Source organism: Dermacentor silvarum, chromosome 4 (assembly GCF_013339745.2).
Source record: "Dermacentor silvarum isolate Dsil-2018 chromosome 4, BIME_Dsil_1.4, whole genome shotgun sequence".
NCBI lineage: Eukaryota > Metazoa > Arthropoda > Arachnida > Ixodida > Ixodidae > Dermacentor > Dermacentor silvarum.
In genome coordinates, this window is record NC_051157.2 from 41,411,087 (window position 1) to 41,427,230 (window position 16,144).

The following is a 16,144-nucleotide window of genomic DNA, read 5'->3' on the forward strand; positions in this document are numbered from 1 at the left end:
CATCAGGACATGTAGGAGACAGAGAACTACTGTACTCACTAAATGCTGCCTGCGCTCATTTAAGTCTGAAGCTTCATTCTGCCTGTTTTGCTGTCTCCATGGCATCTAGTTTGCGCTACTGACTGTGCATGTACCTAAACGAGCAATCGCTTTGAAATGGAAGCATCAAGGCAATTACACTCGGCTTCTGTTAGTTTTTTTATGTGCCTACTCAGTGACACTAAAAACAAGAGCTTAGGGGGTGCCACTTTCCCAGTGTTCGGTCACAGTTTATGGAGAATGGTAAGGGTCATATCAACTTTCTTACATTTCATGTTGTGTGGAAGCAAAGGAGTGACAGCAGCACATTGTGAAAGTTGCTTATGCTTTTAAAAGGTATAAAATGTCAGGGAATATGACGCTGCTGCAGTGGGCCACTGGCTTCCATGCACTGCATAGTGACTGGGCAGGCATTGTAAAAATACAGGAAGCTATAGTTTGACATAATGCAACATTTCCTTTCTTGTTGACTTTGTTCAGTTAAGAATTCTTGGCAGCTGCCAGTGCTTCATTATATTGAACTTAAAATAAATTTCAAAGAAAACAAAAGGGAATTGTCATCGGCTAAATTGCAAGCACTCGCAGTGGTGTCGGGCTCCAGTGAGTTTTGGTATGCCATCAAAGCACTAGAAAATCAACTAACTTAATTCAAGAAGTGTGGTTTCACACCACCCTAGGACATTGTCAACTTAGAAGGCTTGGTTAGGTTGTTGCTGGCTGAAGCCCTGTCATTTCGAGGCAGCACTGACAGAACAGGTAATGGGGATTTTGTGCGACACGAGCGAACTTAAAATTTTTAAGCCCATTATTAGATGTTTCATGTGGCATTCTTTTTTCTATTTCAGCTACAACTCACACAAAACTAACTGGCCCATGTATGAGCACTTAAAAGCCGTGTTGTGCAACAAGGACTGGATATCCCAGAAAAGCTTGGAGCTTTGTCGGACATATGCGTAAGCAATATAGTACATTATTGTTTCACTTCCCTTGGTTTTTAACTTCACAGCTGCAATTAACAGTGGCAGCTATAAACCATTACAGGATTTTTCCTGACTTGAAATGAGGTGATGGTGGTCATAGCTGTAGTATGTAGTAGTAGTAGCAGTAGTAGTAGTATTGCAGTGAAAGGTCATTATGTATAATGAAGTCACATCTGACACGAAAGTCCGATATTCTTTATATGCATATAATCATTACAGACTGATATCGGCGAGAAAAAAAATTTACATTTACTTCAGTACATCTGATAATTTGTTATATCCATGTTCGTTATATAGAAGTTCGGCTATTGTAGTAGTAGTAGTAGTAGTAGTAGTAGTAGTTAGTGGTGTGCAATGGTTGTAGTTGGAAGTCGACTTTCCAGGTTGGTTCACAGGCGCAGTGGTGTAACAAGGTTCACGCAGATCAAAAACAATGTCATGATGTGATGATAATGTGATCACAGGTTCACTAAAATGTGTGCAGACACACACAACGGTCTAGTAAGGTGCCTGCAATCAGACAAGACCTTGTGGTTTGTTCTTGTAACAGCTGATATCGGATTTTCTCTTGTGTTAGGTTTTGGCCTGGCTACCTCTGTGCACTGAAGCACTTGGGCCATCGGACGGAGCACCTTGTGAATGTGATACAGCTGGGCGATGCTGAGCTGCTTATGCCAGACCATTTTCTAGGTAAGTTTTCTCACTACTTTTCATATATTAGTCTTTCACTTGTGCTTTCAATCAGTGTTAACTATTGTTGCATTCTGTCAGTTCTCAGTGTTTGCTAAACATTTCGTAAAGAGCTTAATATGACCATGCGAATAACTTCATGTAAGAGATGAACTTGTGATTCCCCTTGGCAAGTTGGCTGGAATGGATAGCAGTGTTTGTTTCTTGCAGGATACTTTTCCTCTAAATGATCACATAAGGGCTGCATAATATTCTTTAGTTTATATGTATTATCAAATAAATTTTGATTATTTCTATTATGTTCTGGCACCTTGAATTGCAGTCTGTAGTGTAATCTGCTAAAATAGGCTGCAATGAAGACCTATCCTTTTTAAATATATTTCCTAAATGAATAACCTCCGCTTCAAAAAGTGTGTCTGTCTTTGTCTATAGATGACTTTATAAAATAAGTTAACAGAGAGTTTTAGATTAGGAAATGCAAGCTGCTTGAGTGCGCAAGTAGGGTTGGTGGAACTCTGCATGCACAGAATCCAATGTGCTTGGCTCTTTGGGGCAGCTGGCTCGAAATAAACATTGCTGCTCCAAAGACGTCTCATTACTTGTGCCAGGACAGGAACTTCCGAGAAACAAACTGAGTCGATTCTAGCCAAGAGAAGCCTTCAAAGGAACAACAGTAGGTACTGAAATAACTAATGATAATAAACTGAAATAGAAACTGAAACATGGCGGCGCCATTATTCACCGGGGATGTTGACGTCATCCTGTGGGAAGTGAGGACGACGAACCTCAGATCACAGTGGAAGCCAGTCACATTGGATGTTCGCAGCGAACGTACCATACCAAATGCTAGCTTTTTGGATTGCTTCAGCTTGGCTACAGCTTGACAGAGACCTTTGGCATGTAAATTAAATATCTTTTATGATAAGGTATTTCTTTTATTTGGCATTTCATGGTTTATTTTATATTTTAAGAAATGCAAATGCAACCGTAACTACATGTTGACAATGCTGCAAGCGTTTGTGCCTTGCATTTGGGAACACAAGCCTATAATGCTTTTCTGCTCGGGTATGCGACCCCAAACGTACCAGGGGACTCCAACACTTAGGTACCCTAATCTAAAGCTCTTTAATAAATAACACACACAAAATAATAAGTATAGCATCTGCGTGAATGAAGCGATAACTTTGTATTTTCTATAAAGATTATCATTAGACTCCTTTCAAGGCAAACTGCATTAAACTGAACTCTCAGATAAGCTGAACAATCTGGGGGCCTTAGTTTAATAATCTCTGTAAATTCAGTGCACTTAACTTTAAACCAAATTTCTAATAGGACAGATTTTCACATTGTCTTCAAGTTCATCTTAAAAAGGAAAGTCTGCTGCTATAATAATCCTTCATACTGCCAAAAAATTGATTAACTTTGATTTCGCTATAAACTTCGCCTAGTTTTTTTCACAAAGATGAATTGCATTCTATTCAAAAATTGGGGAAATCTCAGCATAGTAGCAATTGTACCTGTGCACTGTTCTTGCACACAAAATACAAAAATTTGTGAAAGTACCTATGAGACATGAGAACTGTGATCAGTGATTTTAATGGTGCTGTGGTGTGAGAAGTAAAAGAATTGTGTAGATCCCACACACTGTGGGAACCAATATTATGCGAAGCACTTTGCAGATATTCATTGAGTCCACAATGCTATCATGCGTTGTTTGCGGTTCTGCAAAGCTGTTACCAGGTGGACCAACGTATCTATGTACTATATCAAGTAATGTGTGTGATGCGAGAATACGTGTGTGTGATGACAGTAGCAAGATGGCGACCACATTGGCAATAATTGTATTACGGCAATGGCATGATTTCTACTGTGCCATTTGACGCTAATTTATACATGGTGATTGTTGGGTTCTGCATAAATATTTAACGAGCATAAGCAAGAGACTCAAATTTTAGGGCCCGAATCTGCTACTAAGCATTATACAATCGTTTGTACCATGTCTGTGTCATGTGGTCTATGTTAAACGATGATGGCATTTGTACTCTGTCGAAGAAATCTTAAAACGTGATTAACCTGAGTCGATCATAAGGACGGTACAATGTCGCAAAGTTTCTATGTAGCATTACCTGCTATGAGGAAAGTATTTGGGAAAGAAGGCCATTCCCGAAAACTGTGCAGTTTAACACAGCGCCCCAAAGCACAAGCTGTCACGAGGAAAAGACGAGAAAGTGGCACGGGACTCATGGACCAAGTGTTTTAAAGAGCTGGCTGGCTTTGGAACGAGAGAAAGATGCGCGCGATTGTGGCCTAATGGTTGGAGCACTGGGCTCCTGTGCTCGATGGCAGTGGTTCAATTCTACCATCAGTCACACATTAATTTTGGCATTTTATTAAAACAAGGCTAGACAGGAACCCACCTACCTACCTACCGTAAAGGGCCTAGAATGAGGCAAAGAATGCTTTGCGTTAAAGGAAGGAAGGAAATTGAAATGTGAATTTTGGCTTTGTTCTATCTACTGTAGCAGCTTAGGTGCTAATGGTGTAAAAGTTTCAGCACTGTAGCTTACTGATATAGCCTGAGCTTGTGTATCCCCATCAGGGCCACCTTTTACCTGAATTCTGCACTACGCTTAACTATGTTGGCATCGTTTAGAATCACTAGGATCTCACAGGTGTATTTTCTCGGACCACTGTGGTGCCTTCCAGGGTTTGTTCCAGAGTCCCCCCAGGAATGGAAGTTGGCGATGGAGCTGGTCGGGCGTCACCGCACCGAGAGGGTTGTTGTGGTCACGTGCTTGTCATGCGGGAAGCCGCAGAAGTCGGCGGAGAGCCAGATGCCCCTGACGGTGCAAAGCGTAGCACAACGCATGCTGGCCTCTCTGGGTTTCGAGCAGGCAGCCGCGGTCCTCCACGAGCTGAATCTGCCTCGCAACTCCTTGGGCCAGGGCTTCTACCTTGCCAGTGTGCTTCTAACACTCATTGAACAGCAACAGGCGTGAGTTGGTTCTTCTTTTCAACTGAAAATAGCTGTAGTTGATCCTCATCCTTACAATGTGTATGCTTTAGTTGAATGTGCAAGTGGCAACTGAGCCTGTTTGTTTAAATGTTCTCATTCTTGTTATCGTTTCGACCCCTCTGCGATAACGCCCGATGTAGGTTCCTGAATAAATGAATGAATAAGTAAATAAATTAATTCATTAATAGCACTGTACAGAGAGGCACAGCAATGTCAGGCACCATTTGTTCAGTCTGTGTGCATTCTATGCATTGTCGGCAGAGCCATCATCACTGCATGTGTAAAAGCCAGCAGCATAAGTTGCAAACTTTTTCAATATTATCAAATCGATCAGTCAATCAATGAATACCTGAATACCCACCCCTGCATGCCATAGTGGCTCTGAGGGGATGGCGTTCATATGCTGATGATGATGATGATGTACTATAGTGTTTACTGGCGCAAGGGCCAAGTATGGCCAAAGAGCGCCAAGAATGAGCTTGTGGGTTCATATGGAGCTTGTGGGTTCGATATCCAGCTATGATGCCCACATTCTGATAAGAGCTGAACGCAGAAACACTTCTATATGACATACTGGAAGGCTAGTTGGTTAATCATGATGTAATATGGCAGCGCACTTCGATGCAAGGACGTAACACATTGAACAAACACAGTGCTCGTGTTTGTTCACTGTGTTACGTCCTTGTATTGAAGTGTGCTGCCATATTACTTGTATATAGTACGTTGATTTAGGTGCACATTAAAGAACCCATGGTGGTCAGAACTAAACTGAAGCTCTCTGCATGGTAATTCTTATAGTGCAGATGTTACTTTGTTGTGTTGAATCAATCAGCCAATCAACCAACCCTTAATGCCTTAAGCACTCACATGACTGGATAGGCCTGAAAGGATTGCCATATGAAAAGCAGTTGTTTGGCCTACTTCTGTGATATCCATAAACCTTGCACTGCCCACATTGATATCAGAGTTCGTCTGGCATCTTTAAACACCTTTGTACAGCCTAAGCCAAGGTAGTTCTTTTTTTTTTTCCCTCTCTCCTTTTCTTCTTAGCACAAAGAATTTTTTAGTCTTCATCATCCTTAATTTGGAATTGCTTCTTGTCACTAACACATATGCTGTCTCAATTTATGTAGTAATCTCTCTGAGCAGATCTTTGTTTAATGGCGATGCAGCTCTACCTTCTGTTGTACGCTTAGGCTGTGAAGAGCAAGTGCTTTGTTGTTCTTTTTTAGCACTTTAGCTTCTCTGAGACTGAAAAGGTTGAGAATCCTTGAGTTAGAGAAGTACGCCTTCTTTCTGCACAGTGCCCTGAGCCACCGCATGTTGTCTCGCCTGGAGAGCTATGTCTGGTCACGGAGGCCTGTCACACTACCACCTCAGGTTGCAGATGTCCTCGACAGGGAGAAGCAGGGTCTGGCTGGCCACGATGACCTGACGGACGTGCAGGTAAACACTTCACAACTTGACTTCCCAGCATGCAACTTTTGGCTTCCCTGTATACCCGGTTACCACAGCCCTTCTTGTGGGTGAACATAGCAGGATCGGTATATGCCTTATGCCTTATTCTTATCTAGTCTTATCATCCACCGCTCACGGCCGGCTGATCCCGTTGATAACGTGAGCGGACTGTCGTTCTGACCACTGACCAAGCGCGAAAAGGCATTAGCATCGGAAGGGCATCGCTACAAAATACCGGCCCAGCGCTAGTCACCTTATAGGTGTGCTGAACAGTGCTAGTACTAGCTTGTTTTTGTTGGGGAACAGTGGTTTAGAACATTTATCATAGTATTATAATGTGTCTGCCACAGTGAGTCAGTGTTTGCAGCTGAGCTTAGCGTTGTCGCCAATTCCTGTCTGTTGCAGCTGTTTCCAAAGAAAGTTGAAATGGGGAGGCAATCGTTTTCTGTGGTTTAGGTGGTCTGAATTAATCTTGTGCTCTCAACTATGGCACAGACAAATTCTGTGTTGCACTGAAATGCAAGAAGAAGAAAATCTAACTAGTAGTCAATCTAACTAACAATCTAACTATCGTGATATAAAAGGTTTGCAGGCTGAAGTTGCTAATTGGATTTTCAGACACGGAGGCAACTTTGTGACTGGAATGAAGCCGTCATTCTTTCTTTTTTTTTCTCTTCACTTTGCAGCTGCAAGGATCATTTGTGGAGGAGCCTGAAAGCCACTGGGGGGGCAACATTCCTCTTCTCTCAAATTGTCTTCTTTGTGGGCTGCCTCTAGGAACTACTGTTAGCGCGCATGCCGTCGTTATGTGCCACTGTGGTGAGCATATTTTTATTCTCTCTAGAGCAAACAGTGTACTTCGAACAGTGTTGACTTGACCATGTAATAGACTGCGGACCCATGATGACAATTATTACTGTATATTGTTTTAGAAAGGCCACACCAACACTATTCAGGCCACCTAACACGGTGGCTTAGTAGCTGTGTCATTCTTCTGACAAACATGAGGTTACGGACTTTATTTCTGGCTGCAATTCTTTTTGGGGCCAAATGCAAAGAGGCTCATTAAAACCTGACTAATTTCACCCCCGTTAGTTATGAAAATTTAATTATTCTTCAGACTTGCCTCTAAAGGCACCTCCTATAAAGGGAGGTGCTAAATCAAGCTAGACTTCCAGATTACCCCCTTTTGGGAGTGCATGCATATTTTGAGCGGAAATAGGCAGCTCGTTATCAGAGCAATTGGCGGTCAAACCTCTCTTATTGAATTTCGCGTTGATGTCACAGCACTGACGCCAATGAGAGATAATGTATTTGGCACTATCTTTGCTCATGTGGGTACTTTTGTGCAAGAAAAGAATATCTAGGAAAATTGCCAAGTTCAGTGCTCTTCAGGAGTCACATAGGAGTCCAGACTTTTTTCTTTGGGTCCCTTTGAAGATGCTATATATCAAGTCACTTCATGCTGTTCGGTTGATTAAATATAGCAAAAGCTTTGTTAAAAGCCTGACACTGTGCTTTCCACATTTTGAAACGATTGGTATAGTAGAAGGCTTTCACTACAAAGTTGTTTGAGTGGAGACACTATAAATGTGATAACACACTATATTAACAAAAATAAAACTTTGTAGACCACAGCGTGCCTTTTTTAATACCCTCAATAAAAATTAATCTGCAACCTGATGTTTCTAATGATTTTTAAGTTTACCAAACTCGTAACAATTATTTGCGCCCACAATTGCAGGTCACTGCTTCCATGAGAGCTGTCTTCCTAGTCCAGGAGACTTTTGCGTAGTCTGCAAGGAGGAGCATATCTGGAAGCGATGATAGCGTTTGTGATGTTACGGCACACTTGAGTCAACAATTGCTGCTTGCCATGCGGCCAACTCAACAGCGCCTTTAACTCCTGCCAGGTCGCGCCTCATCAGAAGGAAGTGTTTGTCGTCTGGATTTCTTGCTTGCTGTGTATGTGTGTGCATCGTCCAGACAAGTGGCAATAGCGGTACTCAGTGCCATGTTGTGTGCTAGCCCTTGAAAGTCCGCTGCGTTGTCCTCAGGCTGCAACGTGCCAGGTTGCGCCGCCATCAGCATTTTGCAAGTTACCTGTTAGCCAGTTCAAACCACTTGGTAGTGAGAGACCGTGACCCTGCGAGAACCTAGACGTTGCTTGCTTTACAGCTTGGTGAATGGATGGTTCAGGTAATAATGCACTGGTATATAAGTGGCAACCACGTGGAATGTATTTGCTATTTTTATTTGATGACCTGGAGAACATGAAACGCCTGTAATTAGAGTGCTTTAGCGTGTCCGGTATTCGGATAAACGCAAGATGTCTTACCAGATGCGCGGAAACAGAAACGTGAACGGCCTGCACGGTGCAGCCACCTGGTGACGCAGAGCTCAATCAGACAAACACAGAGCTAACATAGCAGTAACCAAGTGTATTCTACTTCGCTTCTGGTGAAAATTTTAGGCAGTGGCGTAATCATGTTGCTGCCGAAAATTTACCCTTGACCACTTGTTTTCTGAAAATGACACTGCGGTCTTACGAAATTGTGCTTTCTGTGGAGGATAGAGTGAAAATGCATGTTACAAATATCGCAGATATGTTGCAGCCATTTTTTAAAAACAGCCATTAGGTAATTTTACTAATGATGAGGCTGAGGCCTATAACTGCTTGTTGCAGTAATTAAGCCATGGAGAGAGAGAAATTGTGGTTGTGAAGAAGAAGAGGCGCTATTTTCTGCGCCCCTTTAGGGAGCACGACTCAGCGCCTTGGGGAAGGGGCGGGGGATGTAAAGAAGAAAGAAAAGCCATGGAGCCCATTGATGTCAGGTAGTGTGCTGCTCTCTCTCTTATTTTATTATTATTTTTTATAACATGCAATCTTCTTGCTGAAATCATGGCCAAAATGTGGTCTTTGTGTCTACTTCACTTGGGATCACATTTTGGCTGCCATCTTGGTCTGGACACTGTGCAGTGTGAAATAAACACACGTACATGAAAATTACGTCTTGAACACACATTCCACACGGTTGCCACTTTATGCACGACTCCCCCTTCCCCTTCAAAGCAGCTTGTTTTTTACCATGACATGCAGTGAAACCATTTTTGATCTCTTAAAAGTAACAGTATTGTGTCTCTGATCTTAATATTTTGGGAGTGCTATTTTATTGAAATTTTCTTGCACCCGTTGCAAGGCTCAAGAGATAGTGGTAACCATTCAGTTCCTTTCATTAAGTTATTTTTAATTGAGAGTATATATTTATCTGGGGTGTATATCATATCTACACTCTGTCGAGCGCTTTGAACTGGTTCTTTTAGCCGAATTAACCTGACCTGCGAGCTTGCTTGTCCAAAGAAACAAACTTGTGCGTGCAAATATGCGAGCTGAAATATTTCCTGCTCATTAGGTGCTGTTTTACGATCTCGCATATGTGTTATTTTTGTTTATCTATTATACATACTTGTAGACCTTGACTGTAAAAGATACTCTTGACCATACTTTTTATTAGTTTTATTAGCTGCATGTCATCTGGTGTTCATTGGATCAGCACCATCAGTTTCCTGAATCATGTGCTTAATGTACAGTGAAACCTCATTATAATAAATCAGCATTATAGGAAGAAGTATCTCCAGTATATCCCATATATGCCAATGAATGTACGCATGGAAATTAGAGAGATTGGGTCTACAAGAACGCCCATACGAAGATCACCTAAGGTGCACAGAAATTATACTAAAACAGAAAAAAAAAAATTCTTCTGTGAATTGCTGACTCCATTATGAGTCCGTAATTCACGGTCTGTTGCTAAAGTGTAAAGGCCCCCCGCTGTCATTGCCACCAGCTCCTGTGCTTAAGTGGCGAGTCGTGCGACCTGTTCATGCTGACAAGTGAAAACTGGCAAAAGGTATTGTGTTGGGTGACATTTGCCTACTGGAAGGTTAGGCTTTACTCTTGCTGCCAACAGAGGCAGATGACTAGCTTCACCTTGCACAAGCTGGCATGCTTCTTCAATGAGAGTGATGGCCCTTACACTTTTGTGTCAGATCGTACACAGATCTCACTGAAGTGCAAAAAGAAAGTGCAGCATAATTTTCAACTGCATTCATGCACTGCTTATGCAGTTGATAAGCACATTGCCTTTGCAGGCAGTACAGCTTTAAGCTGAAAGTTTGCTTTGCCATGATCAAAACCAAATCAGGTCTTGTGCTCTTGGGCTTCATCATAATATACAATTCCTGTTGAAACAAACCATGGCCATTCATATTTTATATTTGCTTTATTCCATCCAATAACTCGCTGTAGCAGTGTTCTTTATAATGAGGTTCTACTGTACATGTGGTTGGAAATCATTCATTACACTTCCTTTTTCGGAGTTTTTGATGAGGTGACTTTTTAGCAATGAAACAGAAAGAATGACGAACAAGAGACTTATTTTCTAGTCGCGCAATAAAGAGCATGCTAGAGCCTAGCTAGAGAGTCCAATAATTAATAGACCTTTAACCTGATAAGTATATGAATGGACTCAATAAGTCACTGTAGTCCTTATTTTCTGGTCGGTTTGTGTTCCAGAACATAAATATCAGCGAAAGTGTTACCTCTTATTTGGGGAGTCGCTTTGAGCTTGTTTAAGGATGACTTTGCTTGCAGCATTCAATTATGAATGGCGCTGCATGTTGGCATACCAAAGCATTTTATTATGTACATATGATTTGTGCATTTTGTGTGTATCTAAAGAACTTCGCTCTAGTATGACGTTGCTTACATGATGGAGATAGGTATAAAGGACTCTTCTGCTTAACCGCCGACTCATCTGCACTTGAATTTCACTTAGTACTAGCACTTTGCCATGCATTTTGTTGAATAGCACCATGCTTGACTTGGTGCAGTACTTGCCTACTTTTTTCAGAACCAACTGTATCTCTCTCTCTGAGCACACGATCGTGCGTTCTATTCCTGGCCATTGCAGCTACATTTCGATGTGGGATGGAATGCGAAAACATTTGTGCCCTTTACCAAGAAATCAGTGCCCAGTAATAAACCCTGGGTTGTCGAAACTAATCTGAAGCTCACCTCTGTGGCATCCCTCACAGCTCCTGTGTTTCTTTGGCACGTTATAGACTTGACTAATCATTAAACTGGAGGTACATGTTGTCTTCGGCAATGTCAGACGTAAAGTGTAGATTTTCTTCGTAATGGGACAGCGGGAGCCTCACAGTCTGTCTAGTGTGAAATAGTTTTTCACTCTAATACTGATGGATGGTGCTGCTGAAGCAGTTGCTTTCTTCTGATATATGACGTGTAGCTGCAATTTATTCTTGGATGGGTGAAAAAGTCAGTGAGTAGAGCATCCAAATGTAGTATCAAATGAAATACTCTGTGGAATGCTACATCTGCACAAAATCTTGCGCAGATGGAATTTCACCAGAAGAGCTCTTCATACCCGTCTCCCTTATTTATGCAACATTCAGTATTCACTTCCAGGAGTTATATTAAAAGCACATTTTCAATACTGTCTGCACCAACAAAAAGAGTGAAGGGTGGTCAGAAGGGGATGGAATTATGTTTCATACAATAGCCTTAAGGCTAAGCAAGACTACAGTCATGAGGAAAAGCTCCGCACACTGCTTTACTTTTGCCGAGACAATTTGACTGGATGTACCAGGTTATCACCGTACCATGCTGTGTGCCAAGGCATGTCTTCTTTTTTATTCTATCCACTGTGGATCTTGCACAGTGTAGTCAAGATTACAGCCTTCAAAATTGTAAGTTTATGGCATGCCCCAACTGTTTTAGCGCATTGTGGATGTGTGTTATATGTTGTTACCATTTACATGACTAGTAGAAATGTCCTTTCATGCATGCACACGCATTGCTGCACCTACAATCAAGTAGACTTACCCTTACATTCTTGAACATTACTTCAGTCAGCATTTTACCTTTACTTCTGAAGGCAAAGGACAGTTGGACCCATCAAGTGAATTGCTTACTATGCTCCAGTAACATTCCTTGGCATTTTCGAAGGTGAATTTTTGTAGCCACGCGTAGCTAACTAGAGGAGGCACTGCGTCAAGATGCTTTTCTCTAGGAACTCCTAATCGCAAGAATCGACAAGGAGCATTATCGAAGTGCACTGTTTACTTCAGTCAACAGCTGGCGCTGTCTTGCGCTCAACGAAATCAAGGAAGCCCTTTGAGTTAAGCCTGTTTGTGGATACATGTTTACTGTAGGTGAGGATAGCAGCATTATTGTTATTTTTTCCCTCTGTGCCACATTGTTCGTTGCTTTCTCTAGTCCCTTTTTGAGCCTTGATGGTTCTCGGCCATCGACTTAGGTGCTACTTTGACAGGTGTTTGCTAAAGTGCACAAAAGTCATCTTGCTGGAATGTCCCCAATGAATGCGTGGGTTTTTCCCGTGATTGCTGGTGTGTTGAAAGAAATTGTCTGTCCCATCTGCTGATGAGTGGAGCCACACATAAAAGACAATGATGACACCCAGATGTAGTTCTGTATAAAAAAAAACATAGAAGCTCCTGTTTATTCATGCCGACTAGAAAATGCACACACACATCAGATTCCATCCACTCGCATCTGCTTGTTTATGTACAATGTTAAACTTGTTCTCTCTCTTGGCATTGTATGTTGGCTACCCGTGCACTCTTGCATTCTTCGTTTCTTTTTTTTTCTTCTTCTCCTTTCTTGAAGTGTTGCACACTGATGAACATAAAGTCCTTGTGTCAAGCTCATCATCGAAGCAATGTGCAGTGAAAAAGTGTGATTGCGAACGATTGCTTTTTACATTACATCATCCCATCTTTCGACGCTTGCATTCTTGTCACAGAAATAAATTAGTATGTACATAACATCAATAACCGTTTCTTTTTCACAGAGTACTGGTGCCTTTTCATGAAGTCAACTCGTCATAATTCAAACTCTGGTAATTCAGAACTTCGGTTAATCCAGACAAGTCTCAAGGTATTGGTTGGCAAGGTTCAATGCATTCTGAAACCGGTTCACTTAAACAAGGCTTTCGGCTAATCCTTTCCAGGCAAGAGTAGTGCAGCCAGAAGCAACTGGTGATGAGATATTCCAAGGACAGAATGGTCAAAGATGTGCCCTTGTTTGATGCTGGAGGGTGCCGCTAAGCATTGCCACCAACTTGGCTGTGCATTCACATCTCTGACATTCCAAATGTGCTTGTGCATTCTATGAAACCTGGCAGTGACCGTTCAGCCACCTTAGTGCATATAATGATCCCTAATTCTGTTTTGTATCATACAACAGATCACTCAAACAAATATCCGTGGTACCGAGGAGTTTGAATTAATACGAGCCGACTGTAATTGATACCATACAATGGCATGCATTCAAAGATGTTGAAAAAGCTTTTGCTGTCGCTGTGACTAGTAACTTCTCTAAGAGCAGGGTAATTTTTACTAGTTACATCTGAGTTCTTTTTTACATGCAACTCTATCTTAAGTTGTACGTACTCTCTGCTGTAAGCTAACCATTACTGCCTTATTTGCTCTTATAAGTACATTGGTACATGCTTTTCCTAAGTGAAAAGCACTTGTTTATGGCTGATCCATCTCCATTTATATTAAAAGCAAAGGCTCTATCGTAAATGCATTAAAGCGATAGCTTTAAGGGCCCCGTTACGCAATGAGCCAACGGCATTGAGCGTGAGCGAAAACTTGCCAGCAATCCCAGCGCAGCGCATGCCGCATTTCTACCAATCAAAGAGCAGTGTGCGCCCCGTGCTTTTTCACAACATAAATCATGAGGCGCATTATGTGGCAACTGGAGGTTTGGGCCACCAGACATGCTAGTAGTTCGTTACAATGCTAGAACAAGTGGTAAAACTCGCCACTGTAAAGGGGGGGTCTTTAATGATGGGGAGAAAAGTAATTCCTGCAATGAACAGCACACTTTCTACATGAAAATCCTATTCTTATTTTCTTATCTGTCAGCCTGGAAAATTCATTAGTCGTAAGAGTAAATTACACTATAATGTCATGTCTTTGGTATGTGCTATACCTTAGTTAAACTGTGGCATTTTAATTCTAAATTAAGAGCAATGGTTAGCAGTTCTTCGATAAAAGGTCACTATTTTCCTGATACTATTGAATAATAAGCAATTTCTTTCTTTCATATGGGGGCATACCATATTTTAAAAAAAGGTAGAGGTAAGGTTGACCTAGCTTACAGGCAAAGCTTTACAGTGGCATAAGCTCGCAGTGACGTTTTACTGTGAGGCACATTTATCACGAAAAAAAAATGCAAATCAAATGTGTTGCAGCCAATATCCGCATCATTTCACTCAAGCATAAGGAAATTCCTTGAAAGGCAAGCTGTCATATCACAATTAACAATCACTTTCCTCTCCTCTTGCCGAAGGCATCCAAGCTCTCAAGAACATCATAGATAAGCTATACAGAAGCATCGTCACAACCTTGGCGCAGTAGTCCTGCGCAAATATATTATCTCTACATGAGGTAATCAAAATGCAGGGCACTTTACAGGATTTCCTTCGGTAAATATCACAGACTAGATTAAGGTTGTCTTGCCAGGCGACGGCTGCACTGTCAGAGAACACAGACTTTGTTGGTTGTGAGGGCCTTGAGCGTTTTGTGGCTGACAGATCTGGAAAATAAAAAAAGATGAAAGAAAGCAGCGTGCATCAGTGAACATGAAAGAGCACACTTAATGAGTATGTGCTGTACGGGCAGTCACTGTCTGCTATATATAAACACATGCGACACTGAGGCAGCTTTTTTTGAACAAAGCCATTTTCACAACCTTGCTCATCTGGTGTTCTGTGAAACTAGACCAGTGCCTCTCATTAGAAAGAACAAGTAATAAAAAAAAGCATTGTAAAGGCGTTTATTGCACGCAAGCGTTAGAACCGACCGTTGGATCAGCTCAGGGAACTGCGGGCACGAGCGGCATAGTCCGAGCGATGCGCTGGAGAGCCTGACATACTAGACAGCGCTGGTAAGGATGCCCCACTGCATCATCCCTGTTCTTCACTACAGCATGTATATTAACGGCGTTCGGATTTGGCTGTTAATGGCAAACTTTCTGATGGTTCTCTCAACGTATCTGTTAATGTGTAGGAACACCACTGCTGCCGCCATGCGAACATATGGCCTTCAATGTTTATGGTGTAGCAGGATGCCTTATTGGGTATGCACCATAACCTCAATGGCTATGGTGCATACCCAATAAAGGGAATTGGCCAATAATTGAGCATCGTAGGTAATGCTATGCCATGTGTAGTGTTGTCTTCCTTTTTCTTACCCTTCTTGACACCTGAAAATTCTCCCTAGGCTATCATTGCCAGCACGACATGTTTCTTTGAGCATGCAGGTTATTAGGCAACTGTGTAGCTGCTGAGCTCGTACATCAAAAACGGCATCTTGACAGAAAGTATGCACTATGGGTGCAAAGTGCTCAAAAATATAATAAAATGTCTGTGAAGCTTACCGCATGGCAAATGTTGGTATAGATGATGAGAACAAAATGTACAGCTGATAATCATTATTTCGAAGGGCATAGTTCTTATGCGTTTCTGTACACATGTACACTTCTGTGGCCTGGTGACTTGAACTGCCTGCAAAGAAAATTTTTTCATGACTTAATATACAGCTCAGTATCAGGAACTAAGAGCTTATCATAACCCCAGTACATTCATACCATACAAAAGCAATGTTTAAGTACACAACACACTTGGCTGCAATGATTTATGAAACATGACTGGCCATGAAAAGGCTAAGTTTCCTTAGTTTCCTTGCTGTAGCAACATGTAGCCTGAAATTTAATGGTTCTCTGAGATGGCTATGAAATGCACATTGCCCTTGCAAATCGAATGTGCATGTATGTTTTATGAGACAGTGGGCTTTTTATTCACTACTGCAGTATGTTCCACAAATTTTGCTACCAGTATGCTAATCACAC

The 16,144-nt window shown here is 41.8% G+C and overlaps 2 protein-coding genes across 4 annotated transcripts in view; one reads left to right on the plus strand and one right to left on the minus strand.

Moving 5' to 3' along the window:
• The window catches only part of LOC119449839 (Hermansky-Pudlak syndrome 5 protein-like), a 39,955-nt gene extending 26,903 nt beyond the window's left edge, over positions 1-13,052 (plus strand). For all 3 annotated transcript variants that reach the window (XM_037713106.2, XM_037713107.2, XM_049665474.1), the window contains exons 17-22: positions 885-992; positions 1,597-1,709; positions 4,416-4,704; positions 6,030-6,171; positions 6,870-7,002; positions 7,928-13,052. In XM_037713106.2, coding sequence (XP_037569034.1) covers positions 885-992; positions 1,597-1,709; positions 4,416-4,704; positions 6,030-6,171; positions 6,870-7,002; positions 7,928-8,010 — 868 coding nt within the window. In that variant the 3' untranslated portion in view covers positions 8,011-13,052. The remainder of the gene's footprint in view (positions 1-884; positions 993-1,596; positions 1,710-4,415; positions 4,705-6,029; positions 6,172-6,869; positions 7,003-7,927) is intronic.
• LOC119449841 (protein fuzzy homolog) overlaps positions 12,701-16,144 on the minus strand; it is a 34,371-nt gene continuing 30,927 nt past the window's right edge. Inside the window, exons 9-10 of the mRNA XM_037713110.2 lie at positions 15,674-15,800; positions 12,701-14,830 (exon numbers count right to left, since the gene is read on the minus strand). Coding sequence (XP_037569038.1) covers positions 14,773-14,830; positions 15,674-15,800 — 185 coding nt within the window. The 3' untranslated portion in view covers positions 12,701-14,772. The remainder of the gene's footprint in view (positions 14,831-15,673; positions 15,801-16,144) is intronic.